Genomic DNA, 20,492 nt, shown 5'->3' on the forward strand with positions numbered 1-20,492 from the left:
TAAAGAAAGTAGAGAAATTTATTGCCACTTGAAAACTAAATATAACTCAGATAAATCAGCCAAAGAAATCATTGACATTACAATTAGTATTATTTGACCAGATTTGTCTTTTGAAGATTTCTCTATTGACAGGCACTTCTGCAACAAATTTGTATAATTTGATTTAAGTATTGATTATTCTTAAAGACTAAGCAATGGGCATTTAGGATGGCTCATCATAAATATACAATATTATATATTACATACTATATATTAATTAATTGCATTTTTTTCTTTGAGCTTATACAATGTTTGAGAAAAAGTCTACCTTTTATAAATATCAAGTTGGATATTCTTGTGTGTTGCATTTGCTAAATAAGAGTTAATAGTTAAGAATCTGTTTCTTTTATATATGTCAGATTGTCTCCATTCAGAATACAGAATCCCCTGCATAAAACCAACATGTTTTGCTGAAGTACTTGTTAATTTGGTTCTAAAATATTTTTTATATTCCTAATATATAGCATTTATTTTTAAAAGATTAATCCCTACACCCATTTTTGCAAGGCTCGTTTGTAGCTCAAAAAATTACTATAAAGGGAAAGAAAACCCTCCAGCTCCCTACTATAATTACTTTAGAATTGGAGTGAGAAAACTTTTTCTGTAAAGGATCAAATAGTAAATACTTTAGTCTCTGCAGGCCATACAAGCCCTGCTGCATTTATTTAACTCTGCAGTTGTAGTGCAAAACCAACGTAGACAATAGTAAATGAATGGGTGTGGCCATATTTGACTCATGGTTGTAGTTTGCCTACCCTTGCTTTAGAGCACCTCAGTTAACACTGTTCATATAAAATATCCAGTAAGATAAACAATAATTTAGTGCTTAAAAGAGAGTTGGGCTGGGCGCAGCGGCTCAAGCCTGTAATCCCAGCACTTTGGGAGGCCGAGGCGGGTGGATCATGAGGTCAAGAGATCAAGACCATCCTGGTCAACATGGTGAAACCCCGTCTCTACTAAAAATACAAAAAATTAGCTGGGCATGGTGGCGCGTGCCTGTAATCCCAGATACTCAGGAGGCTGAGGCAGAATTGTCTGAACCCAGGAGGCGGAGGTTGCGGTGAGCCGAGATCGTGCCATTGCACTCCAGACTGAGTAACAAGAGCAAAACTCCGCCTCAAAAAAAAAAAAAAAAAAAAAAAGAGTTACAGAATCCTTTTCTTTTATAGTCTTTTAGGAAAACTATCATATATTGCTTTGGAAGGTATTCTCTATTTTAAATATATCTATATAGTTTCATTCTTTTCTTACCCTGAGATATTTATTAAGAAAGGCTAATCTGGAGTCTAATACATAAAACATCTTTGGGTATATACATTATGTAAATAGGAAGTGATATTACTTCTAGCATTGTAAGAACCCCAGCTCCCAAATAATAATGACTCTTGGGTAACAAGCAAGTACCTGTAGCATGCCTCCAACATACTGACTGTTAAAGGGCAATAAGTTCTCCCTGGCAGTGATTACAACAATTGAAAGTTATATTTTCATATCTCGTATAGGGATGAAATCGTCCAATATTTTTCTTTGTAGCAAGTAAGGTGGTTGGTGAAGACTCAAAAAATGGATTATCAAGTGAGCTCTCTGTACAGGTAACTGGATCTAAAATTCGTAGAACCTAAGGAAAATAAGATACAATGTCAGATGTATGCAGTATAGATGGCAAAAGCCTGTGATTTAATTGATGCATGCCTACCTATAAAGTTTCACTTCAGTAATATGTAACTATCATAAAAAAATCTGAACGATGAATATGATTGAAAAGAACTTATCTCCTTACTTAAGCTCTAAATTTAACAATGATATCTAATTATTATCTCGGTTACCTATTTTTTTAAATGATGAAATTAATGTTTTATAGATATTGGTAGGAAAGCATGAAAACATAGAAGAAAATGAGGTTATATCATTGAGATGTCAGTTTTTTTATATGTCAATTATATCATTAAGTGATGTCAATTTTTTTTTCCTTAACCAAAATAGACTTACTTCTTCCCCTCTTAATCTTTCATTCAGCTGCTCAGAATCAGGATTTTGTTTTTATTTTCCTATAGAAATGATATTTCAAAGTCCTCAATCAGTTTTTATTTGTAGTATCAATGGCTTTTCATTTATCTTTTCTAATTTATATGCAATATTTTATGATTACAGCCATGTTTTTGTTTTTTGGGTTCCACAAGACAATGCTCTCCTAATTCTTCATCTGCTCTGATTTTTCCTAATATGTCTCCTTTACTGAGACCCACAATAGGAACTTTTGAGCTGAAAAACATTCTCCAGTTAAGGGCAGGGATAACATGTCTGGCCCACAGCTCTTGCTTCTCATGTCCATATTTTCCCAATCATCAACACACGATGTGTTTGGGTTATGGTACCAAGGTAGCAAGCACTGCAATTGGAAAGAATTGTGAAATGAATCGGGAAAAGTGCTTTCTCTCTTTCTTACATACGACTTGTTCAAAGCAGATTTCTGGAATGGCTAGTGATGCCTGTTTCCCTAGCATTCATGCTGTCTTGCAGATTATTTTCTTTTCCTTCTAAGTTACCACCAAACCCAAAGAGCCATCGCTACTCTAAGAATGTCATAGCATCATTTAAGAGCCATTAACCTACTTTAGCACATCTATTTTTCAACTAGATGGCTTTTCCAATTTTTGAGATTCTTCTATTTTTATGGAAGGTGATTTGGTGTTAGAGGATAAGCAAAGATGAAGGCTTACCTTAATGTTGCTTATAAATTTAGAAGAGAAAATAAGTTCCCAAATACTATAAAGATGTTATTACATTATGAGTCTTTAGAGAGATAAACAAATTGCTAAGGGAATTCAGGTGCAGGAAACTGACACGCTAGTATGAACAAAAAGGCTTCTGTATTTTAGCCTGAAAGTGATGGGTAAGGATTTTAAGCAAGGTGCCTTTCAGAGAGATCATTCTATACACTGTGTGGGGGATGGAGGAAGCAGTAGGTATAAGCAGACATAAGAAGAACAGAAAAACAGAGGTTATTGTAATAATCTAGTTAAGAAATGATGGCATCTTGAAGCAATGGGACTGAAAATTTTAAGAGACACTAAGGAAGAAGGGCTGTCAATTTTGTTAAATAGGAGAATGTGGTGGATAAAGGACTGGGAGAAGAAGGGGATCTAAATCACGCCCTTAGGATACCTAACATTTTATAGTGAAATAAAATGGTTGGATAAAAGAGAAAAGTCAGTAAGGTATAAGGTTATATAAACTTAGGAAAGAGTATTTGTCTTTCTTTTTCTTTTGAGACGAAGTCTCACCCTGTTGCCCAAGCTGGAGTGCAGTGGCATGATCTTAGCTCACTGCAACCTCCACTTCCTGGGTTCAAGCAATTCTCCTGTCTCAGCCTCATGAGAAGTTGGGACCACAGGCACATGCCACCATGCCCGACTAATTTTTGTATTTTTTTTTTGAGACAAAGTTTCGCTCTTGTTAGCCAGGCTGGAGTGCAATGGCGCGATCTCGGCTCACTGCAACCTCCGCCTCCTGGGTTCAGGCAATTCTCCTGCCTCAGCCTCACGAGTAGCTGGGATTACAGGCGTGCGCCACCATGCCCAGCTAATTTTTTGTATTTTTAGTAGAGATGGGGTTTCACTATGTTGGCCAGGCTGGCCTTGAACTCCTGATCTCGAGATCCGCCCACCTCAGCCTCCCAAAGTGCTGGGATTACAGGCATGAGCCACTGTGCCCGCCTGAAAGAGTAGTCAAGAAAGAGAGAGTGGTCAACTACACCAAATGCTACTGGCAGCAACTAAGTAGGCAGTGACACAATTTCACAACAAAGAGAAGAGAAGAGGAGAAACAAAGTTTTAAATAGAAGTGATTAATTTTAGGTACTGACTCATTCAGTAAACAGCTGAGCACTTACTATATGCAAAAGATTATGCCAGACCTTGAGGAAACATAAAAATACAAGGTCCCCAGCCCTTAAGGAGTTTACGGTTTGGGAGAGGGATGGAGAATCAAACTATTCCAATTGAATATGGTAAACAGCAATTATAGATACAAGTGCAAAGTACAATGGAAGGCTGGAGAAGGAACACTTCAGATTGTCAGCAAGATTCAGAGAAGGCAGATTCTTAAAGGTGGTATAGAGGTTGGGCAACAAAAGAGGTGCGGGAGGGCAGTCTAGACCAGAAAACGTATGTACACAGGCATGAGATACAGTGGCCGGCGTGCATCATGAAAAGTGGTTAAACCCTGCTGGAATGTGAAGTGCAGTGCATAGTGACACTTGGGAAATAATCCTTGAGAAGAGGAGATGGAAAAAAGATGATGATGAATTCTGATTCAATAAAGAGGGAGACTGGGAGCTATTTGATGACTGAACTGGCTTTCTGAAATAACTATGGCAGCAGTGGGTGGGCAGGAGCAGGTACAAAGCAAGGCAGGGATATCAGTGAGGGGGCTATTGAAATGGGCTAGGCTGAAAGTCAGGTGTTTGAACTTGGGAGGGGATAAATTAGAAAAAACCTCGTAAGATTTGTAAAATCAACAGGACTAGGAGAATGAAGGAAATGGTAAAAAATGACAGCTACCACTTACTGAAAAATTATAATATATTGGAAACTGCTACAGGCTTTATATGTGTTTTTTATGGAATCCTGAAAACAGCACTATAGAGTAAGTATAATTCATTAAGAGAGGGAGTACAGGAAAAGCAGGAGATTTTTAGGGGACGGGGACTGTACAAATGCAAAAGCAAGGAGAATGGAGGTTCTATTTTTAGCTCTCTGTGGAACAAGCAGATGGAAGTGCCTGGCTGGACATAAATCTTTCTAACTCAGAAAAAAGTCTCAGATGGAAGTCACAAGCATAAAGCTATCGTAACAGAATAACACCTACAGAATACAGAAAGTATGTTAATGTAATGAAAGCTCAAGAGGAGTAACAGGAAAGGGGATGCCCCACCCTCTCAAAAACTTAGAAACCAAGGTCACAAAAATAGCGAATCGCTGCCAGAGTTTGGTGTTTAGGAAATGAAGGGAGTTTGAAACGGGGAACATAGATTCCTATGAAACATAAACATTGAAAGGAGGAAAAGTCTATGAAGAACTCAGAGAGGTAGCATCAGGACCAAGAAAGAGCGATGTCACAAAGGTCAAGGGAGTTTCAAGGAAGGAATGCTGAGACAACATGATAGTAAACGTTCTTGACCTTTTTAAGAGTACTTACTGAGAACAGTGGGGCAGAAGTCTACAGATGTAAGTGATGGTAGGAATTGAGGAATGGATGGTGTGTTAAATACAAAAATGTATGGCCAAGTTGTCCAAGATTCTTGGATGTGAAAGGAAAGTAATAAAGCCATATCCAGAGATCTTATAATAGAGGGAAGATTTTTCTTTTTTTAGATGAATTACACCTGGACAGGTTCTTAACCCAAAAGGAAAGAACCAACAGAGAGAAGGAATAACTGCTGGGGGGGAAGCCAGAGGGGAGGAGGCTTAGGAGAAGAAGAACACCTTTTCCTCTGAGAGATAACTGCCACACAGATAGGCTCTAGATATCAAGTGGGACCTTCAGGCAGTTTGCTGCCCCTGTCCTCTTTTTCTTCTGTGGATTAGGAAGGAAAGTCATCTGCTGAATGTGAGGTATTATTTGATGGGCACTGAAACAAAACAGCAAACAACTGAACTGACAGAGGACTGGAGTTTTCAGCATACTTGGAGAGGAAGATAAGGCAGTAAGGCACTTACGAACAGAGGCTAGGCAAGCTATGGCAGAAAGAGAAACTAGAAGAGTGAGCATATCAAATATAGGGATCAGCTGGGCGTGGTGGCTCACGCCTGTAATCCCAGCACTTTGGGAGGCTGAGGCGGGCGGATCACGAGGTCAAGAGATCGAGACCATCCTGGCCATGGTGAAACCCCGGCTCTACTAAAAATACAAAAATTAGCTGGGCGTGGTGGCACACGCCTGTGGTCCCAGCTAGTCGGGAGGCTGGGGCAAAAGAATCGCTTGAACCCAGGTGGAGGTTGCAGTGAGCTGAGATTGCGCCACTGCATTGCAGCCTGGTGACAGAGTAAGACTCCGTCTCAAAAAAACAAAAAACACGGTGGCTCAAGCCTGTAATCCCAGCACTTTGGGAGGCCGAGGCGGGTGGATCACGAGGTCAACAGATCGAGACCATCCTGGTCAACATGGTGAAACCCCGTCTTTACTAAAAATACAAAAAATTAGCTGGGCACGGTGGCGCGTGCCTGTAATCCCAGCTACTCAGGAGGCTGAGGCAGGAGAATTGCCTGAACCCAGGAGGCGGAGGTTGCGGTGAGCCGAGATAGTGCCATTGCACTCCAGCCTGGGTAACAAGAGCGAAACTCCGTCTCAAAAACAAAAAACAAAAAATATAGGGATCAAGGGAATAAAAAAAATTATGTGATCAAAGATGTGTTCACATCCAGGGAGCCAGAATGAAGAATCAGATTTGGAAAGTAAAAAAGTTGAGATCACAGATTGCAGAGAGAGAGATGTTGCATTGAAGATTTTAATAGTGCAAGAGGTGGCAGGGACCCAGATGGAGACATGGGAGTTGTAACACAGGTGAACTTGGTTGTTGTCACAGAAATGTGAGACGAGTGTTTGACAAGCCAGCTGCATGGACCCTGAATTCATCCAGGACTATACTATCTGTTCTGTAGTATTTGGTACATTTCCATCTATATGTGGGAATTAAGTAATTTCTTAGATCAGAAGTAATCTAATCTACTAATCTATTAATTTAATATACTACATTTAAAATTCTACTACACAGTGGTTTTTATATCAAAATGAACTCAAGAAAAGGACTATCAATGACTCAATAGCTAAAACATAGGACCTCTTTCCAAACAATTACTTTTTTGTCCTTCAAAATAACACAGTAATGTTAGAAAATAATAAAGCTCAGAAGAGGAAATAATTTTTTCCAACATAACACACTCAATGGCATGAGTGGTTTGATCCCACATTTCCTAATTCCTAATGCCAAACACTTTCCATGATAATATAGTCACCTTTCAGTAAGAAGACAGTCTTAGAAGTTCCATAGATCACAAAAGAGAAAATATTTTACCGTTTCAGCCATTTTCTCAGCTGGGGTGCTGCAGAATTCAGCTGTTGATGGAATCTTTTTTTGATTGTTAATGCCAACATTTCCCAGAAGATGAGAATTTACTGCTTTTGCCAACTTGTGATTTGTTAATGCTAGCTCTGTTGTGCTGTGGGGTTGTACACTAGGGGAGTAAGTCTGCTCTCTTCCCCATTGCAAGGAGACTAAGAGCTCCTCCAATAATCTGCATAGAACACACATGAACATTGAACATTAGTAAGAGAGCAAAATGTAAACATCAGTAATAGTAAATAAGTATGAAAAATATTTATGAAATTATATAACATCTTTCTCTGATACCTTTCTCTCTCGGAGTTCCATAAATTAGGATGTCTGGTCAAGTACGTTAGATTATAGAACCCATACATTAAACTACTGGGTTGTTGTCTGAAAATCATTTAACAAATAGTACTTTTTGTAGTTTTCACCTTTTAGTATAGGAACTACTTATATGAATTGTGCAACTATGGGGATATTCATATGATTTTTCTTTTTTGGTGAGTTATATTAATTGATTTTTGAATGCTAAACCAATCTACAATTCCTAGGATTCACTTTACTTGGTCATAATGCACAAACCTTTTTCTATATTGTTGGGTTTGATTCACCAAAATTCTGTTAAGGATTTTTGCATTTACGTCCATTAGAGATAATAGTTTGTGGTTTTCAGCTAATGCTTCCGGTTCTGGTATCAAGACAATGCTGGCCTCATAAAATGAGTTGGAAATTGTTTCCTTCTCTTCTATTTTCTAGAAGAATTTTTGTGAATTTGGTTTTATGTCTTCCTTAGATGTTTACTAGCATTTATCAGTGAATCCATCTAGACTTGGAATTTCCTTTAGTGGAAAATATTTAATTTTTAACTATAAATTATGTTGCTTTAATAGGTTAAAGCTATTCAGGTTATCTATTTGTTCCTGAGTAACCTTTGGTAGTTTGTCTTTCATGGAGTTTGTCCATTTCATCTAAATTACTGAATTTATTGACGGATTTGTTCATCACATTTCTGTATTATATTTTTTATGTGTATAGCGTCTATAGTGTACTCCCATTCATTCCTGATACTGGTAATGCACATCTTCTCTTTTTTCCTGATTAAACTGGCTAGAGGTTTCTTGTGTTCTCATTCTTCGAATTTCCCCTATAATTTGCTCTTTGACACTGATTCTAACTGTAATAAATCAACTATATAAAAATGCAAAAAGTTTTTAAGGAAGACCATCATTTTTGATAGTTCTGGAGGATATGGACATGAAAACAGGCTTGAATACTGCAGAAAGTCCTCAAAAAGGTCTCCTTCCATAGGATAGACAAGTACACTGCTTGGCTTCTACCAAAAACTATACGACTGCAACTGTAATAAGTGCTTTTAAATCCAGAGAATCCTTCTACTAGAGATGTAACTAATTATTTCCCCCATTAAGAATGTGAAAAGCATGCCTTCTATTTTTTCAGTCCTCCTCCTTCCCAGAGCATCTGTTTTGAAATGCTACTAAAAGTATATGCCCAGTAAGTTATCAAAAGTAGACAAAACAAAACAAAACTACAATAACATAAATTGCAGGAGAAAGCAGAAGAGTTCAGAACGTAAAGCGCCATACTTATGGGTAGCTATCATTTCTTGACGAAACTGTTCCCGTTCACTTAGGAGATCTTGTATAGCCCCATGGGCATCACGGTTTTGACGCTGTAAAACTGCTCTCGAGTTGGTTAACTCATCTGCCATTACCCTGAAAAAGATGAAAATCTTACATATAAATTTGCTGACAATAATTCAGTGTAAAGAATTGAATATATTACTTTGTGACTGTCACTTTCAAAAGCTAATGAAGATTTAACATAGTCTATAGCCTGGAAGACATAGTATAGTTACTTCACAATTTTTAAATTTTGACTAAAGAACATTAAAAATGTTTATGAGCTTAGAGTTCATTAAAGGGATTCAGTTAAAATATTCATTTATACAATGAAAAGGCAAAAGTCATTTAACTTTCCTATATAATGACTTTTGGAGTGCATCTCAGTCTTACTCTAGATTGAACAAAATTTGAAAGCAAATTATTAAACATTTTTAAATACAGAAAAACTTAAAGAGGCAAAGAAAACTGAATTATTTTCTTACCATTCAATTGCCTCCTTGCCCTCAGAAAAATGTTAATATAGACTTATATAAAGTCTTTCTTTATGCCCAGGATCCCTATCCTTCTTTTATATGCAATCAACAAAGTGTTTTTTACACTTCTTAAAAAAAAAATTTATGTATATTTTAACATATACATATGTGATACAACATATACAAAAAGAGATACTGAATACAAACTTTTCTAAATCTTACTTTTTTTATTTAATAATGTATTTTAGAGATTTTTTCCATATTAGCACACACATAAAGCGCTATCTCATTCCCTTTTTTCATAAATTAGCATCATGTTTTCCACTGATTGGATATATAAAATTTTATTTAACCAGGTTTCTGTTGATGGAACTGAAGCAATATGTTCAAGTATGGTTAATCAGCTAAAAAACTTAATATTAAAATTTAAGTCTGAGACTGCAGTTACTATCAAGTTCCTTAAAATAAAAACAATTTTGACATTGGAAGATTACATCAATTAAAATATCAATAAAGTCCTATTTAATTTTTATTTCAAAATTTAATGGAATGTTACTATTGGTGTTGATCAGGATGTTAAACAGTTGCATACTGTAGTAATTTGTATAATATATAAATGATTTGCCTCTTAAAATGTTCAATAAGAATTAACTAAATTAAGTTTCATTCTAAGTGAACAGTTCCATTTTTCCAAATAGCATACTGAACCAGCACAATTAAAAGATAAATAAAAGAGTGTTAAGAGAGTAAACAACTACTAGAAAGTGTCACAGATATTAAGACATGAAAAAACATTTTCCTAAAAATGTATTCATCATGATCAATGGTTCTTTAAATACAGCCTGGAAATCTTTGGCTGTTGTGTGAGAAGTCTCCAGATGATTCAGTTTAAATCAGCAGTTATTAAACATACTCTCTGTAAAGTATTTTGCTAACTACACAACATCCAGATCTTGTTCTCCAGTACCTAGTAAGTCGAGGTGGGGAGGGGATAAAGAGACAAAGAATCATACTACATAGCAGAGTTTCCCAACCACCAGTGTGTCGAGAGGCCTGGATGAGGACCCCAGAGTTTTTGCCACCATTGGAGAGTAGCCTCATCCAATATGTCATAAAAATGTTATAATTTTCTATTTGTGCAGAGAGAAAGAGGTTGGGATGCTTTATTATATAGTCATAAGAACTATCAGAAGAGAGCCTTCAGAATGAATAATATTATCTTGGGGAATCCACATATTTAAAAGGGGAAAAATAATTTAGTTTGGGTTTTTGTGATTTTAATGTTTACTAGATGTCTGAGTTTACAGTTTTATTTCAGTCTTAAACATTGTATTTTTACTAAACAGTAACCTAGAACTCAGTAATAAGGGATGATCCTTCTGTCACTTCTTCACTTAGGGAGACTGTGTGACCATCCAGGGGAGAGAGAGTTCACATCTTAAAAGAAGTATTTTCATGATCTTAATCAGAAAATTTCACATTATAGTCTACTTTCTTGTGTTACAGATCAAAAGCCTGATGGAGCAAACACCAGGAAATGAAATACTATTTGCTGTAGAAAATACCTGCTTGCAAGGAATTTACTTCGCCATACATCACACTGTATTGACATACGTTCTAGCTGTTCAGAAAGCTGAGCTGTGTTTCCACCTAGGGCTTCATTTTCTAGAATAAGCTGATTTTTCTCACGGGCTAGACGTTCAAAGTGATACTGAAGATCATCCCCAACAGAAGCCACTAGTAACTTTTTTAACTCACGATTTACCTAGAAGAGAACATAATCCATGCAACAACATCAAAGTAATATAATTAACTTTAATGTAACAAAATTAACCAAAATAGGCTGCGTTTCTGTGTAATTTGGACTTCCATGATTTAAAGCTTCTATCAAAAAGTAAAATTACATATTTAAGTTCTACCTAACATGCAAACCATATCTCTACTTCTCTCTATACATCTATATCTACAGTCCATGTGGTAATAAATTGAGCCTTTTGTAATAAGAGTAAAAATAATTAGGAAAATAATGATTTGCTTCCAGTCAACACTTGAAGGAAAAAAAACAAAACCAATACGTTTTGATAAAAAATATGACAGAGAATGTTTTATGTTTTGATTCAACTTTATAGGTTAGTCTATTGCAACCTAAGAATTTGCTTTTAAAAAATTAAGCAAAGGAAGTAATCCAGTATGTTTCTAAGTATGTTTTATATTCTTTACATTGTTATTGAAAAGACCAAAAAACTAAAACAGATATCCAATAACAGATATTGGTACATGGTATAGCTACTGAAGAACACTGTTGCTGTTAATGACATTGTAATTACTATATTCAGTGCCATGGTAGAACATTAATACCTGAAAAAAGTGGGTTATAATACAAAGTGAACTAAATGTATATGGTTATGCAGGTATAGCTGGATGGAATGATTCAGGTGGCACTATTTTCATTGTGTTTTTCTGGATTATCTACAAATTTTACATACAAATTTGTACTACATTTTGTAATGATAAATTAGTTATTTAAAAATTTATTTGGATAAGAACCACTAACTGTGGTGTCAGTTATGAAGACTCGTCTCTAGCCAAAAGATGTATGGTCTCATAGAGAAACAAGGGAGTGGCAAGGCAATTTTTATTAAGATGAAAAGATTAAAGCAACACACTTAATCGCTACAGATTTTTTTTCATTTACAGTGAAGACATGGTAACTTAAACCACCATTATCTTTATTCCATATATCCTGCACACACAGGAAAAAATACTTGGAATTTATGGATCCTTAAAACAAAGACTGCTAATTGGTCAATTACTATACCTGACGTGGTCAGTCTTTGGTCTGGCAGTTTATAATGTAACCTATTTTTAGAACTGATTGGTGGTTTTGTGCAAAGCACCTCACACCTCCAGCTTCAATGAGGCTTTGGAGTATAAGTTCCCAACATAAAGTTTCTCTAGAGACTCTGAGAGAGAATGAGAAATTTAAAAAGAAGCATTTTAGAGAAATGACAAGCTATGATGAAATAAAGAAATGTAGTTTTCTAACATGTAGGTTTAAAAGGTCCAGATGTAAAGAGTAGTACTCCTTGTATAAATTAAGACTTCTTACCTCTGTCTGTACACGGAGCTGGTTTGAAAGACCTTCTTTGTCCTGTAGTAACCTTCTTTCAGAATTCTTGAGCTTTTCCAATACATTCTTTACCTCTGAGAGTTCCTTATGAGGTTCTATAACTCCCTCTGACTGACTATGGAATTCTCCTTTATGATGTCCCAGAGACTTAACCTTTATATTTTTGTTGGGGATATCATGAGTTATAGCAGCTTTGGGAACTAATATTCTTACAGCTTCAACTTCCACTGCTTTTTCAGAGAGCATTTTCCCTAGCTGAAGAACTCCTGGGCTCTCTGATGGAACTGCTTTCTTCCATGGACTCTGAAGACTACGATGCTTTCTAGATTGGACTCCAGAGGTAACTTCAACAGATTTAGGTGGCTCCTCAGTTTCCATTCCATCTCCTGCTCCTCGGATTGGGGATGAAGCAAGGGTGACTAACAAAAAGGAAACAAAACAGAAACTACTGACCAAGAAAAAATGCCAAGAAAATGCTAAGACATGCTATACCCTATATTCAAAATTACTGGCACTAAAAAGAATGCAAAAAAATCAGAGAAAAAGTAATTTTCAAAACAATCGTGTCAACAAAGGATGAATAAAGTCTTACATGTTTCAACTTTCCTTCAGTAGACAAAAGATTTGGAATCAGAGTATTTGGTTCTGACTTTTACTTCCTAGTATAACCCTGGGTAAGTAATTTAATCTTCCATGATTCTTTACTTCCTAATTTGCAAACTGGAGATCCTAACAACTTTGCTATAGAATTTTGGTAAGAAAAATTGTAATAAGATCAAATGCTTGGCATACTGTAGACACTCAATAATGTTATTTAAAAATAAATGTCAGCTATATATATGTGTATTTGAAACCATTTACATCATAAAAGAGTCATCTGTTTTTGTGAACTCTTGGCAAAGAATGCTTTGCATAGGACTAAGAGGAAGTAACACATACATTACACTGAAACATTTAAGAAAAGATTCAATCCTATTCTTAGGCCTATCAATTTATGTCCTGCTTACACAAGTGAAACTACACTAGATTGGCAGATTAAATAAACATCCTTACACCTCACTTTCACCATATCATTCCCAAATTATTTTATTGTTCTCTCATTCCCTCTAGTGGCTTTCAACTTATTGTGAATGTACTGTTTTCCCAATAAAGTGCAATGTATATGGACACAGGGAGAGGAGCATCACACACTGGGGTCTATCGGTGGGGAGAAAATAGGGAAGGGACAGCGGGGGATGGAGAGTTGGGGAGAGAGAGCATGGGGAGAAATGCCAGACATAGGTGATGGGGAGGAAGGCAGCAAATAGCACTGCCATGTGTGTACCTATCTTGTGTGTACAATCTTGCATGTTCTTCACATGTACCCCCAAACCTAAAATGCAATAAAAACCAAACAAAACAACAACAACAAAAAAGCAGAGCATGGTAGCACTCACAGGATAATTTCCACGGAGTCATTTAAAAAAATAAAGGACTGTTCCCGTATGCTCTTTTTTTTTGAGACAGGGTCTCAGAATCGCCAAGGCTGGAGTGCAGTGGCACGATCACAGCTCATTGCAGCCTGGACCTCATGGGCTCAGGTGATCTTCCCACCTCAGACTCCCAAGTAGCTGAGACTATAGGCATGTGTTACCATGACCAAGTAATTTTTTGTATTTTTTTTTTTTTTTTGTAGAGACAGGGTTTCATCATGTTGTCCAGAATGGTCTTGAACTCCTGGGCTCATGCAATTCTCTGGCCTCAGCCTCCCAAAGTGCTTCGATTACAGGTGTGAGCCATCACCCCCATCTACCCATATTCTTAAAATCTGATTTTAAGTTTTTCTAAACTTAACTAACTTGTCTAATTTTGTCAGAAGACATTCTGGCATTTAAGAAGAAGATTCTACAGAATACATGATTCTTAATACATGATTCTGTAGAATCATGTATTAACTATAAATTAATAAAAATAATCAACAATAAAAATACACACTAGATCCATGGTTCAGGCCCACTGAGGCTGAGGAAATAAAAAACAGGTGTATTACTTCCATTATGCTCAAATAAGATTTCTAGGCAAGCTGTAACATTTTTGAGTTGGAATTTTAAGTAATGGAGATTTAAGAACAAATTACAAAATGATTGATGCTAAATTTAAAAGGCAAAGAAACATTACCCCAAAACCTAAAATGCAATAAAATATATATATATAAAATTAAAATAAAAAAAAAAAGGTATTTAAAAGAAATCTCTTTTTGAACAAAATACCTTTTTGGCAAATCAAGAAGTTCAACCAACTTGTATTAACCCCAATTTACTCTTTATTTAAACTGTTCTACTTACTGGAGCACTTCTGAATATCAAAGTTGTATTATCTATTACATGAGCGCTCCCACTCAGTAATAACTATGATTCCAGCTAATGTGCATAGGCAAGTAGGCACTAAGAGCCAGGGCTTTACATTTTCTCTCCTGGTAACTTTCATGATTCTATTTTTCCTTGTGACACACATAGAAACATTTATTACAAATACACTAGGCACTATCCAAGGCTTTCTTACGAATAATTACCTTATCTCAAGTGGGAAGACAAGGACCTATGGTACAAACTCCATAATTATAAGTAATGCCTAAGTAAAGAAAAACATCAATCCTTATTCTTCCCCACTCTTTGAAGGGAACCAATAAAACAATCTTAAATTATTCTTCACCATCACGTCTACCTGCGATCAATTATCAATGAATTAATACATATCTAAGGTTTGCTCATTCTTATTGCCTCTCAGGATTGGTGAAATATAGGGAAAGAACAAATAAGGTCACTATTCCAACATGTTAGAATGGGAGCTGGCAAACTTTTTCTGTAAAGACCAGACAGTAAATATTTTAGGCTTTGTGGACCAAAAGCTGAAATTGAGGATACCATATAACTATTTATATAATAAGAGGAAAAAAACTTTATTGATGAAATTCAAACTACAATAAAAATAATTGAATACAGTTTTTTGATAACATAGGTCTAATAAAGGGAAGAACAGATTGTTTTTTTTAGTCAGGATAATATTTGGCTTAAGTAGTGTTAATGCCCACTATTATCAAATTGTTTGCAAACATTACCAGGAGACTGAGGGCCACAATTTGCCAACCCTTGCTATAGAACACTGGGGCAAAAAAATATTTTACAGTCTGTCATTGAACAAATATCTCTCTTTTATTCATAAGATCGTCAATCTATGATGAGAGGTATTCTAAGTCAGCAGAATGGAGTACTGAAAAGAACTCTAACTCATCAGAGTCTGAGTTAAAATAACTTAAGTCCCCACTGGCATGCATTGTGTGACCTCGGACAAAGCACTTAACCTCATCCTCCTCCCATCCCTTAGTGCTTTCAGAGTAATGCAAATACGGTAGTATATATTTTGAAAAATAATTAATTTCTCTTGTAGACTAGACTGCTGGGAGCTCTTCAGGGTATGGATTGCCTCCTAATCTTTGTATCATGAGCTAATAAAATGGTCCTTGTCACAGAGAAAAATCAATAAATGCTTACTAAATTTCATTAATCTGTTAATACACTACCTAGAGTGTTTTATTTTAACATCCAAAAACTAACCCACTTAAGAACTGCTTTATGTTTTTTTCCTCTACCCTAAATCATTAATTCCTAACTTGGTTATAGTCTGACAGACTTTCCAGAACATACACAAATTCAGCTATGAAACAGTAAAACCAATTAGGGATTGTCATGTGGTAATTTTAAATGAAGACTCTCTTAAATGTCGCCCATATCACCTAATAAAGTTTAGTTAGTTACGATTAAATTAGTAAAATAAGTTACATACAATGGACTTAGGAGTTACATCAAGATTTCCTGAAGTGGGATTCTTCTTGCCACAGGCTCTATGGATAGAGTTTCCTGGTCAAATAAGTGTGGGCAGCGTTGCATACTGTATCTTTATGGAATTTCAGTTTATATTAGTATTAAAGTTATACTATAAGACTCTGAAAGGTCCTATAGTATAACCTCTCTTTAATACACCATTTCTCAAATTTATCTGCTCATGGAATACCTTTTTTACTTAATACCTATTATTCTTTTTTTTTTAATTGCATTTTAGGTTTTGGGGTACATGTGAAGAACATGCAAGATAGTTGCGAAGGTACACATGTGGCAGTGTGATTTGCTGCCTTACCTATTATTCTACAGAACTAATGTGATACTATTTTATGGTATCAGAAATATTTAAATGTCTTAAACAGACCTTTTATTTGGTCTACTCTTACTAACCTATTTGACTTCAATAGCTTTATTTTTAATTTTAATACCACATCCAAGAAAAGCTTTGGATTTTAATTTAACTTTCTAGTTGTTACCATTTACTATATGTTTCCCTTTCAGAAACAGCCCTAGCAGTCATGATACATCCCTCTTATGATGACTGCTCAAATGTCTTCTGAGAGGAAGTTCTGTTGCTATACCAAACCACTGTACTTCTCTCCTGAGGCAGTTACAGAAGTACAGACAACTGACAAATGTCAACCAAGTACTTTTCACAGGCCAGGCAATACAAGTAACTTTTGTTCACTAACAACAGATAACATATTAAATAGGAATATGGCTAATAGAATTATTTTCCTTACTGGATAATTAAGATCAAATAAAATAATGTTTGTGTAAGTGCCTTATTAACTCTAATCCTAATTAAAAACAAGTAATAATAAATATTAAAAAGTAATTTAATTTTGAAGAGGACTTGCCAGTACTTTTCATGACTAATCATAATATTGTATTTAGTTTTTGCTTTTTGACAAGCCCCATGTTGGTTGCTTTCACATTAGTTATTTAATTGCTCTTATTTCCTATTAATTCCCAGTTTATTACTTTTATTACAGCCTCCAACTTGCTTATCTAATAGTATAAAAGCCTTCTGGTGACTTATGAAATACTGTTAAGAGCACAGCTGAATTAAATTCAATAAAATATTTATTGGTATGATCTTTCTTCCTTGTTTCCTAAACTTATTTCAACCTGCTTTTAGAGAAGGCTTAGCTGCTGAAGTCAGCTTGCTGCAAAATTGGCATCTAGAAAACAGTTTTCCATGTTTTGCTGATGGTTCTAGCATGTAGAACTCACCCCATCCAAAGAATAAGCTGGGCCAGGAGAAGTTCACTTTGGGACATATTAAAATTGTTGCCTATAGCTATGTGAAGATGGTCAGTAGGTAGTAGTTTATAAGGGTATGAATCATAAGGAAAGAGTTCAGGGCTATAGATTTGGAAGTCATTCCTATAGATAATTCCTGAAGCCATGAGAGTAGAACAGAGAGAATGCTGAAAAGCACTAATACTTAAAAGCTAAGAAGGAGAGGAGGCTGAAAAAGAAATAGAAGATATAGCTACAGCAGAGCTGTCCAAAAGAATTTTCTTCAATGATGGCAACAGCCACTAGCTGTATCTGCCTATTGAGCACTTGAGGTTTGGCAAGTGCTATTGAGAAACTGAATTTTTAGTTTTTTAAAAATATGAATTTAAATTCAAATAGCCACATGTAATTACTGCATTGGACAGTGAAAGGTTACAGAGTAGGCCGAAAATAAAAGTGATGTCATGGTAGTCATCAAAGAAAGTATCTCAAAAGGCAGGAAATGGTCAACAGTATCAAATATTAGAGAGGATAAGCCAGGTAGGACTAAAAAGTGACTACTGGCAGGGTACGGTGGCACTTTGGGAGGCGAGGCGGGTGGATCACGAGGTCAACACATAGAGACCATCCTGGTCAACATGGTGAAACCCCGTCTCTACTAAAAATACAGAAAATTAGCTGGGCATGGTGGCGCGTGCCTGTAATCCCAGCTACTCAGGAGGCTGAGGCAGGAGAATTGCCTGAACCCAGGAGGCGGAGGTTGCGGTGAGCCGAGATCGCGCCATTGCACTCCAGCCTGGGCAACAAGAGCGAAACTCCGTCTCAAAAAAAAAAAAAAAAAAAAAGTGACTACTGTACTTAGCAATTTATGTGTTGAATTGTGTCCCCCAAATCTTTACATGTTGTAGTACTAACCCCACTACCTCAGAATGAGACTTCATTTGGAAACAGGATCACTGCAGAGGTACTTAGTTAAGATGAAATCATACAGGAGTAGGCTGGGTTCCTTTTTCAATATAACTGCTGCCTTTCTAAGAACGGTAAATTTTGACACAGAAACATGCACACAGAGAGAACGCCATGTGAACACGAGGGCAGAGATAAGTGTGTTTACAAGACAAGGAGCACCAAAAACTGCCAGCAAACCACTGGAAGCTAGGAGAGAGTCCTGGAACGCATCTTTCCCTAATGCCTTCTGAAGGAGCATAGCCTTGACATTTTGATCTTGGACTTCCAGCTTCCGGAACTATAAGACAATATATTTTTGTTGTTCAAGCCACACAGTTCCTGGTACTTTGTTACAGCAACCCTAGCAAACTAAGGCAACATGAAAGAAACATTTGATACATGCTAGTTGCTTTGTCTATCTACTGAAATCTTTAAAAATGTATATTCTTATTTAAATATTAATCTTCTAGTGTATAGGGAAAAAGTTGTTAAAAACTCTATATTAACATTAAATGTTTAAGAGTAGTCACCTAATAAATTCTAACTAATGATGTTAAATTTCACTTATATATCTAAAGTACAAGGCTTCTATAAGATCTACTTATTTGGCTCAAACATTCCTTTCACATCATCATAAATTTCATGTTTTAAAAACAATTATCATAAAAAAGCCACTTACCTTTGGTTTCTAAACTCTTAAGAGTAGTCATTTTTTTCCCTTAACCACTGAAAATGCACTCCAAGACTTCTGAACAACCTAGAAATGTATGCATATGAAAGAATTTAAACAATATCATATAAACACATTCATTGAGTACCTCTAATTTAAAAGTTAGGATATTTTAATTACTTGTGTATTTAGTACACATGCATTTAGACAAGGAAATATCCCTTACATCCCATTCTCCCAGAAGACATTGTTATGTCTACCACAAGTCTCAGAAAAAAAAAAAAAAAAGAGCTTCTGTTTAGATGTTTAACAAGCGACATAAATATTACTCAAGATAGCATAACTTATACTTTTTTGGTAATAAAAAGTTAAAATAGCGTAGCTTCTAAAGTAAAATGAGAAACATACATTGAGCACATGCTTTCAGAAATGTACGCATTGCCTTAAAGTACAGACTCAGATTTACCAGAGAACATATTTGAGAAAGAAGGTGATGCTACTGCAATGATGTAAGTATGACAGGCTGTACACTAGATGAAAACTGGTTTCACCACAAAAAAAGATCGCCAGTACTAGAAAGAAGTCAGCTCAGTGAGTGAACCCGACGACTAACTTCCTTAACAGTCACAAACTTTTCTACACTTAAAGTATATTGCTCCGAAAAGAGGTCTCCAAGTAACCCTTCGTAAGAGTAACGATCCCTGAAACTGCCCTTGATAGTTGCTCTGTGAAACGTACAGGCACAGTGAGTGCCTGCCGGCAAATGCCAAATGAAGGGGAGCGGGTGAAGAAGTAAGTAGGGGGAGTGGGCAGGTATGAAAGCGATAGGCCGGGAAGCGACGAGCCTGTCAACTTTTGCTGTCCCGGGAAGTCGAAACCGGAGTTCCATCCCTGTCTGAAAAAGCCTTCCCGGAACAACAATCTTTCCCGAAATCCACAGCTACTGGCCACCAAGCTCCAACCCAGATTTCCGACCCTTTCCAACATCCTCTCTTAGTTATACCTGCTCGTCCTCGGATTTACCTCTAAGATTCTTATTATCCCTATTTCAGGTGGCTTCACTTGACAGGCTCTTCGGATTGATATCACCAGGTTAACTTCTCACAGACCTCTTCCATTCAGAAGCGGACCCGCCCAGTCCCTCCACATATCCAGAGGCTCTCTCACTTCTAACCACTTCCGATTACTCAGGGTTTCGCTTCCGGAATACGTTTCTGCAGTAAGTTTAAACTCAAGTAACACAGAACACACAGTGTAAGGCCTCCGTAAGTGAAGAGCGGACAGATGTGTACTTTAAAATAAAATACCAACTTTTGGAGCCCTAGTGTAATATTCACTTAAACTTCCGGGTCATCTGT

At 36.3% G+C, this 20,492-nt stretch overlaps 1 protein-coding gene across 2 annotated transcripts; it reads right to left on the minus strand.

Moving 5' to 3' along the window:
* On the minus strand, positions 1-20,309 carry BLZF1 (basic leucine zipper nuclear factor 1). 2 transcript variants are annotated; one of them, XM_035280241.3, is made up of 7 exons: positions 20,158-20,309; positions 19,144-19,221; positions 12,373-12,812; positions 10,829-11,028; positions 8,752-8,880; positions 7,115-7,334; positions 1-1,657 (listed from the first exon to the last, which is right to left on the minus strand). In XM_035280241.3, exons 2-7 carry the CDS (start codon positions 19,172-19,174, stop codon positions 1,472-1,474), a joined length of 1,206 nt encoding a protein of 401 aa, XP_035136132.1. In that variant the 5' UTR covers positions 19,175-19,221; positions 20,158-20,309; the 3' UTR covers positions 1-1,471. The 2 variants fall into 2 exon arrangements, with proteins under 2 accessions (XP_035136132.1, XP_035136133.1); XM_035280242.3 differs by having other exon boundaries at positions 20,138-20,309.
* Positions 20,310-20,492: the final 183 nt, after the last annotated feature.

Source organism: Callithrix jacchus, chromosome 18 (assembly GCF_049354715.1).
Source record: "Callithrix jacchus isolate 240 chromosome 18, calJac240_pri, whole genome shotgun sequence".
Lineage (NCBI taxonomy): Eukaryota > Metazoa > Chordata > Mammalia > Primates > Cebidae > Callithrix > Callithrix jacchus.